Source organism: Poromitra crassiceps (genome assembly GCF_964638095.1).
Source record: "Poromitra crassiceps genome assembly, chromosome: 14".
NCBI classification, from domain to species: Eukaryota; Metazoa; Chordata; class Actinopteri; order Beryciformes; family Melamphaidae; genus Poromitra; species Poromitra crassiceps.
Genome location: NC_139633.1, coordinates 39069573 through 39079253, shown reverse-complemented (window position 1 = coordinate 39079253; position 9681 = coordinate 39069573). Strand labels below are relative to the sequence as shown.

At 43.9% G+C, this 9681-nt stretch overlaps 1 protein-coding gene across 1 annotated transcript in view; it reads right to left on the bottom strand.

The window, feature by feature from the left end:
* mrps5 (mitochondrial ribosomal protein S5) overlaps positions 1-9681 on the bottom strand; it is a 69693-nt gene that overhangs the window by 44620 nt on the left and 15392 nt on the right. The window contains exons 4-6 of the mRNA XM_083650463.1: positions 7489-7602; positions 5168-5287; positions 2237-2271 (exon numbers count right to left, since the gene is read on the bottom strand). Of these exons, the coding sequence (XP_083506589.1) occupies positions 2237-2271; positions 5168-5287; positions 7489-7602 (269 nt within the window). The remainder of the gene's footprint in view (positions 1-2236; positions 2272-5167; positions 5288-7488; positions 7603-9681) is intronic.

The window sequence follows — 9681 nt, the reverse complement described above, 5'->3', positions numbered from 1 at the left end:
ACTTTGTGTTGACAAACTCCAAGCAGAAAATAATCCTCGGCTCTTGTAAAATGAGCCAGAATCCTCAAAAAAACGGCTTGGCAAAAGCTACCTACAGCAAAAAAAAACGGCTGGCAGTCAATGTGTTAAAAGTCCTTTTGGGGCTTTTTTTTTTTTTTACATCTAAAGTCATATTCTTGAAGGGTAGGACGTCCAGATGGACACAGACTACGTTTACATGCACACAATATTCCACTATTATTCGGAAAATGACAATATTCTGAATTTGATAAGGGTCATGTAAACGGCATATTCCAGTTGCATTTTCCCAATTTGGCCTTTTTCTGAATTGAGCATTTTCCGATTAAGACATCTGGGTTATTCCAGTATTATTCGGGTTTTCGGAGGATTCTTTGATCATGTATACAGCGCATTCGGAATATGCGTGTCAATCAGGGTTTTTACTGCAGTTTGCGACGCATGTTGCCTGTTTGTGGTCAACTGATGTGTGCTAGTAGAAAGCGCTAGAAAATGCGATATAAATTATTTTATAAAACGGCTCTCTCAAATCAAGCAATCTGATTGGTTCACAGCCATGGTATAAATACCGTATACCACTCTCATAACCCATGGCCATGGGTTATGAGACGCAACTCTCTTACTAAAAGGCTTTGGTTACCTCAAATGACAATGTAGAAAAAACAAAAATGGCGGAGACAGCTGTCAGATCCTTGTGAATCGATCTTCGCTTATAACTTTACTAATACTTCGCAGAAAATTATGTTTTGTACAAGAATAGACGCGGGCTAATGTCTTCTTTGCGGCCTCGTGGGATAACAGCTGATCAGCGGGATATATTTGCCACAACACACTGGCTCTCATGCTATATTGCTTAAATAATCCGTCATCTCTGGCATGCGAACAGAAAAGCCCACATTTCTGATCGGGACACTGTTTGGTGCCCACGGCAAGACTTGGATGTGCAAATAATCGCAACGCCAAACTTCCCAGCAGCAAGCTCCTGAAATGGACCAAGTGATGGTGGTAAGAATAGCGCTGCTCTGTTTATTCTCAACAGAAAAACTCCGCCTACCTGCATCTCTCTCTCTCCCCCCCTCCCTCACATGTCGGGGAGGGCGAGCTACGGCTGCATGTAAAGGGGAATATTAGTGGATTATTCATTTAGTCTGAGTATTGTCATTTTCCGAATATGGGCAAAAACCGGAATATTGTGTGCATGTAAACGTAGTCAATGTGCTCTTTGTATTGTTATTATTGTACCATAACTCAAAACACAAGCCTGCTTTGCTCCAATGTTTACAAACAAGACAAATGTAAACAAACCATTTATGGCTTTCAAGTACATCTCAAACTCATTTTTAGCTGTTACAAACTGATATACCTTGTATCAAGAGTTCTGTCAGAGCTAAAAAGATACTTTAAAATGTGTAAAAAGAAAAAGAAAAAAAAGTTTCTTTTCTTTTCTTTGTCTATTTGTTTTCCTGTTAACTTCTTGATTCTGTTGGATTTGTACGGATTATTGTTGTTATTATTTGGTTTTCTGAGGTAGAGGGCCAGAATACCGGTAAGCCCTTCCAGAGTTTCCTGTCTCTACCTGCACATTATTTTCCTGTTTGAATTTTTCATCCGTTTCTGTTTTTATTGTGTGCAAATACATCAACAACAACAAAAAACAATACATTTGAAGGGCCCTAAAATAGTTGCATAGTATACATTTAAATGATCTGAACTCGAGTGCACATATCCAGCTGTTCGTCATCAAACACATCTGCCCCCGGAGGTATAAATGTGTGCAGGCGCCAGGCGGCCATATTGGATTTCCCACCAGTTTGAGACGTTTGTGATCATTCTGACGCCGGCTGTTGTGTTTAGAAATGTGTTTCATCAGAGTTGAAAGCAGTTTTCTATAAAGCCGCTAAGGGTTATGTGGTCAATACTGAGTGATTATTACAGATGGGTCCATGACTCTGTCTTTTACAATGCTGTTTGTCAGGTCATGTTCTTTAGGGATGGGACAATGTCTCAAAATTCAATAAATCACAATACAAAAATGTGACAATATGTACCGTGGGACAGAATACTGAATGGTGATATTATTTTGCACTTTGTAATGCAAATTTTTTATTGTAGTTTACATTCTGGCAGCCAATGCCATCGCTAGGGAGATTTATGGCTCAGAAATACACAGAATTCTGCACAAACGCATGGGGAGGGGGGGGGGGGGGGGGGGACTCACCTCGATCACGCGAGAGTCAAAGTCCTCATAGGTTTCTGTGGAAAGAGACAGAGAGAGAGAGAGAGAGAGAGAGAGGTGACAAAGAACAAATATTAGGGGTAAAACACCTTATAGTGACACGTGATACACACAGACACACAGTATAAACAGATTAAGCTGGACTCCCATTGGCCAAAAGCGTAACAAACTCCCAGCAGCCCTTGCAGCGGTGTACAGAGTGACCTCTGAAGGAGGCTGCTCTCCCACAGCAGCCTGTCACCTCCAACCAATTAGCAGCCAACAAAGGATTGCCGAGGGGAACGCGCACACGTACACACACACACACACACACACACACACACACACTCTCGCACACACACACACACACACACACACTTTCTCGCGCACACACACACACACACACACACACACACTCTCGCACACTCACACACACACACACACACACTCTCGCACACACACACACACACACACACACACACACACACACACTCTCGCACACACACACACACACACACACACTCTCGCACACTCACTCACACACACACACACACACACACACACACTCACACACACACTCACACACAGACAGACACACACACACACACACACACACACACACACACACACACACACACTCTCGCACACTCACACACACTCTCGCACACACATACACGCGTCTCAGCTGGGACTATTAGGCCACCGTCTGTCAGAAACTAAAGCTGATCAGAGACGAGCAACCTAGTTAGAGCTCTCTGCACATCACATTCACCTGCCCCCTGTGTCTGTGTGTGTGTGTGTGTGTGTGTGTGTGTGTGTGTGTGTGTGAGAGAGAGAGAGAGAGAGAGAGAGAGCGTGTTTAAGCGGCCTCGTGGGATAACAACTGATCAGCGGGATATATGCCACAACACACGCTGCTCGAGTGCTATATTGCTTTTATAAAACGGTTTCCAAGTATGATAATATAAATATAATAATAATACTATAAGACCGACTGGCATGGTATTCTGATAGAGTCAGTTGAAACACTACTGTAAGGCGGGACCTCTAGCAAGAAGATAGACGTGCGGGTGATTTGATTGGATCGTTCTGGAGACTGAAGTTGACATTGGCCAATCCTGGCGCTTGCTGAGAAGCTGAGAGCTTTCTGCAAAGCCCGACACCAACTAACGTTACGGGGTTAAATGCGGGGTTAACAGCCTTTTTTTTTGCAAAGAAGACATTAGCCCGCGTCTATTCTTGTACAAAACATAATTTTCTGCGAAGTATTAGTAAAGTTATAAGCGAAGATCGATTCACAAGGATCTGACAGCTGTCTCCGCCATTTGTTTTTTCTACACTGTCATTTGAGGTAACCAAAGCCTTTTAGTAAGAGAGTTGCCATGGCAACTCAATAACCCATGGCCATGGGTTATTGGAGTGGGTTATTGGATTTATACAATGGCTGTGAACCAATCAGATTGCTTGATTTGAGAGAGCCGTTTTATAAATATATATATATAATAGCCAAAGTCCCTCACCTTCCGGTCGGGCACTATGTGAACCAGCGTCTGAAGAAATATGAATGGTGGTGAACGGCTTGTATACTTTTTTACTTTATATATACTTTTTTTATCATGTTTGAATGGTGCCATGAGGTACACATATGATGTTTGTCTAATTAATAAGAGAACTTTGCAAGTCAAAAAAGTCACAGTTTGTGGTAAAACTGTGGCACTATAAGTTATAAATCAGACTACACACAATCAGTCACATAAGTGACGTCTCTCACCGCCATGTTGTTGTTGGTGTGACGTATATTGTGCGACACGAGAGATGTAGTTGATTAAGTGGTTTCATACAAAACTAGACGTTACCTTTCGGTTTGACCACAAACCGACTTTCTTGACATGCATAGTTATCTTTGAAATGGACAAAATGTACATGTGGACTTGATGGCACAATTCTCAAACGGGATCAAACAAAAGTATCGTCTCTCGCCGTTCATATTTTTTCAGACGCTTGTTCGTATGCTGAAGCAGGAAGTGACGCCGACATAGATCCTCCCTTCAATCCAGCTGCTGTAGTCTTTGAGCCAGAGTATAATTGAATGTTTTTGCCCAAAGACCGAGCTCTGTGGTCTCACAGATAAGGTCTCCCACCTCAAATATGGCCGCCATGTGGATGAAGCAAGTACTTGAATACGAGTATGAGTAGGTGGTTAAAAGTTCAGACAGAGTCCTCTGCTGCCTCACAGCTCATCTCCTCTAAAATATGAACAGAGACAGACGGACCGATGGGGGAGAGAAAGATGAGCCTACGTGGGAGGAGAGAAGAGAAGAGAGGAGGTGATGGAGAGGGGAGAGGGAGGGAGAGAGTGAGAGAGAGAGGGAGAGAGAGAGTGAGAGAGAGAGTGAGAGAGAGAGAGAGGGGAGAGAGAGAGAGACAGAGAGAGAGGGGAGAGAGAGAGAGAGAGAGAGAGTGAGAGAGAGAGAGAGAGAGAGAGACAGAGAGAGTGAGAGAGAGAGAGAGGGGAGAGAGAGAGAGAGAGAGTGAGAGAGAGAGAGAGAGAGAGAGACAGAGAGAGTGAGAGAGAGAGAGAGAGAGAGAGAGATGACTTTCTATATTAAGAGAGCGTCCCAGTTGACTCTCTGGTCCAGTCCTCATCTCCATCATTATCTGGACCTAATTGGCCACCATACTGGCCTCTCTCTCTCTCTCTCTCTCTCTCTCTCTCTCTCTCTCTCTCTCTCACTCACACACACACTCTTTCTCTCTCTCTTGACATTTAGACAGAGGTTTTCTCTCTCACACACGCACACATACAGATAGACATGCAAACTAAACATAAGCATTCTGACCTTGTGTGTGTGAGAGAGAGAGAGAGAGAGAGAGAGAGAGAGAGAGAGAGAGAGAGAGAGAGAGAGAGAGAGAGAGAGAGAGAGAGAGAGTTACCTCCGTTGGGTCCGGGGTCGGGCGATCCCAGGCTGATACCCCCCCAGGAATTTCCCGTCCAGCCTCGCTCCCTCTTCATCCTCATCTTCCTCTTCCGCTCCCACTCGTCTCTCTGACGCACTGTGGGACAGACAGCCAGCCAGGCTTATAATGACTGTGTTTACATGGACATGAGTATGACGCACTGTGGGACAGACAGCCAGCCAGGCTTTCAATGACTGTGTTTACATGGACATGAGTATGACGCACTGTGGGACAGACAGCCAGCCAGGCTTTCAATGACTGTGTTTACATGGACATGAGTATGACGCACTGTGGGACAGACAGCCAGCCAGGCTTACAATGACTGTGTTTACATGGACATGAGTATGACGCACTGTGGGACAGACAGCCAGCCAGGCTTACAATGACTGTGTTTACATGGACATGAGTATGACGCACTGTGGGACAGACAGCCAGCCAGGCTTACAATGACTGTGTTTACATGGACATGAGTATGACGCACTGTGGGACAGACAGCCAGCCAGGCTTACAATGACTGTGTTTACATGGACATGAGTATCCTGGTTATGAGGCTTCTCCTGGTTTGGATCATATTGTTGGGGATATTATGGCGTTTACATGGAACACAGAGAAAGCAGCTTATTCATATCCCTGCCTGTATACATGGTAAGTACTAGTGGCCGGTTGCTGATTACTGCATGCTTTTTGCACAGGTGCCAGTGATCTTTACAATACAAACGGCGTCAACGGGGCCATGGTGTCGCAGTGGTAAGCGCTGTCGCCTCACAGCTAGGAGGTCCTGGGTTCGATTCCCACCTGGCCTCGCCAAGACTGTGCGGGATTCCCTTGGATTCCGTCTTCATGGTGGTCTGTCCCCGTTTGCGCGCTGCTTCTTTCTTTGATTGTAGTCACAACACCTTCGTCCTGTAGTCTGTATACTACAGACTTGAATAGGTCTTCGTCCTGTAGTCTGTATACTACAGACTTGAATAGGTATTCGTCCTGTAGTCTGTATACTACAGACTTGAATAGGTCTTCGTCCTGTAGTCTGTATACAACAGACTTGAATAGGTCTTCGTCCTGTAGTCTGTATACAACAGACTTGAATAGGTCTTCGTCCTGTAGTCTGTATACAACAGACTTGAATAGGTCTTCGTCCTGTAGTCTGTATACTACAGACTTGAATAGGTCTTCGTCCTGTAGTCTGTATACTACAGACTTGAATAGGTCTTCGTCCTGTAGTCTGTATACTACAGACTTGAATAGGTCTTCGTCCTGTAGTCTGTATACTACAGACTTGAATAGGTCTTCGTCCTGTAGTCTGTATACTACAGACTTGAATAGGTCTTCGTCCTGTAGTCTGTATACTACAGACTTGAATAGGTCTTCGTCCTGTAGTCTGTATACTACAGACTTGAATAGGTCTTCGTCCTGTAGTCTGTATACTACAGACTTGAATAGGTCTTCGTCCTGTAGTCTGTATACTACAGACTTGAATAGGTCTTTATCCTGTAGTCTGTATACTACAGACTTGAATAGGTCTTTATCCTGTAGTCTGTATACTACAGACTTGAATAGGTCTTTATCCTGTAGTCTGTATACTACAGACTTGAATAGGTCTTCGTCCTGTAGTCTGTATAATACAGACTTGAATAGGTCTTTATCCTGTAGTCTGTATACTACAGACTTGAATAGGTCTTCGTCCTGTAGTCTGTATACTACAGACTTGAATAGGTCTTTATCCTGTAGTCTGTATACTACAGACTTTAACAGGTCAGCATTTGGATGCTTTCTCCTCTCTAAGCTGCCAAGTATTTAATTCTTTCATCATCGAAAGACAAAAGTGCGCAAAACTCGTTTCATTTCCTGATCGCTCCAGAAGTGAGACTTGGCTGAAGCCGTGCCTGCGCAGGTAGTCTGCTGTGGTCAGAAACGAGGATAAGATGTATATACATGCAGCAGTATCCCGGGTTCTTTCGGAGTACTCCAGCTAGCATAACCGGGTTTCTCAAAACCGGGATAAGGGCTTATCCAGGTTTCTGAAATCGGGATATGATGTTTCTGTAAGGATAGTCGGGAGCCATCGGGAGCACCGGGACAAATCCCGGTGGGCCGCTTGACCAGGCAAAAAAAAAAAAAAAAGAGAGACAGTGAACCCCAGTGGCCGACTTTGGGAATGCACCATCCCATGCTTACTCCTGTGGAAATGGTGTAGAAGCTCGTGTAGAAGCTCGTGACTAAGCTAATAACCATAACAGCACATATAATTGACAACAATCTCTAAATAAGCCCATTGCTTCCTTGCCCCTCCAGTGTACCTAGATCGGCTTGCCTCTCCTGCTGCTCGGCCTCGCCTCTTCGGCTCATGCTCTGTATCGCCCCGTCCTTCAACACAGGAGTGTTCAGCCCAGGCCAGAGATAACCACCACGACCTGAGAGAGAGAGAGAGAGAGAGATGGCGAGAGCATTAGCGAGATGGAGAGAGAGAGATGGGGGGAGAGAGAGGGAGGGAGAGGGAGGGAGAGAGAGAGAGAGAGAGAGATGGCGAGAGCATTAGCGAGATGGAGAGAGAGAGATGGGGGGAGAGAGAGTAAGAGATGGAGAGAGAGGGGGATAGAGGGAGAGAGAGAGAGAGATGGAGAGAGAGGGGGATAGAGAGAGGGAGGGAGAGAGAGAGAGAGGGAGATAGTATACATTATTCTTAGAAATCTTTATTTCTAAGCCTTCACATAGGACCTAAGGGATCTCATTCCCCATTCATTTTTCCATATTGACATTTCGTAAAATCCTTATAGTTAGACTTTATTAAACCAAGCGATTCAGCTACATTCAGAATCTGGGGAGACCATGGCATAGAACATTACACTCGGACCAAAATAAGTGAATAAAACCCCAAAAAACCAAGAGAGCAAGACAGAGAGAGAGACACAGAGAGAGACACAGAAACTAAGATAAAGAGACATAGAGAGAGAGAGGCAGAGAGAAACACAAACTAAGATAAAGAGAGATAGAGAGACAGACAGACAGAGAGAGACACAGAAACTAAGATAAAGAGACAGAGAGACACAGAGAGAGACACAGAAACTAAGATAAAGAGACAGAGAGAGACAGACAGAGACACAGAAACTAAGATAAAGAGACAGAGAGACACAGAGAGAAACACAGAAGCTAAGATAAAGAGACAGAGACAGAGAGAAACACAGAAACTAAGATAAAGAGACAGAGAGAGAGACACACAGAGAAACACAGCAACTAAGATAAAGAGACAGAGAGAGAGACACAGAGAAACACAGCAACTAAGATAAAGAGACAGAGAGAGAGAGACACAGAGAAACACAGCAACTAAGATAAAGAGACAGAGAGAGAGACACAGAGAAACACAGCAACTAAGATAAAGAGACAGAGAGAGAGACACAGAGAAACACAGCAACTAAGATAAAGAGACAGAGAGAGAGACACAGAGAGACACAGGAACTAAGATAAAGAGACAGAGACAGAGAGAAACACAGAAACTAAGATAAAGAGACAGAGAGAGAGACACAGAGAGACACAGGAACTAAGATAAAGAGACATAGAGAGAGACACAGAGAAACACAGAAACTAAGATAAAGAGACAGAGAGAGAGACACAGAGAAACACAGCAACTAAGATAAAGAGACAGAGAGAGAGACACAGAGAAACACAGCAACTAAGATAAAGAGACAGAGAGAGAGACACAGAGAGACACAGGAACTAAGATAAAGAGACAGAGACAGAGAGAAACACAGAAACTAAGATAAAGAGACAGAGACAGAGAGAAACACAGAAACTAAGATAAAGAGACAGAGACAGAGAGAAACACAGAAACTAAGATAAAGAGACAGAGAGAGAGACACAGAGAAACACAGCAACTAAGATAAAGAGACAGAGAGAGAGACACAGAGAGACACAGGAACTAAGATAAAGAGACAGAGACACAGAGAAACACAGCAACTAAGATAAAGAGACATAGAGAGAGACACAGGAACTAAGATAAAGAGACATAGAGAGAGACACAGAGAAACACAGAAACTAAGATAAAGAGACAGAGAGAGAGACACAGAGAAACACAGCAACTAAGATAAAGAGACAGAGAGAGAGACACAGAGAAACACAGCAACTAAGATAAAGAGACAGAGAGAGAGACACAGAGAGACACAGGAACTAAGATAAAGAGACAGAGACAGAGAGAAACACAGAAACTAAGATAAAGAGACAGAGACAGAGAGAAACACAGAAACTAAGATAAAGAGACAGAGACAGAGAGAAACACAGAAACTAAGATAAAGAGACAGAGAGAGAGACACAGAGAAACACAGCAACTAAGATAAAGAGACAGAGAGAGAGACACAGAGAAACACAGCAACTAAGATAAAGAGACAGAGAGAGAGACACAGAGAAACACAGCAACTAAGATAAAGAGACAGAGAGAGAGACACAGAGAAACACAGCAACTAAGATAAAGAGACAGAGAGAGAGACACAGAGAAACAC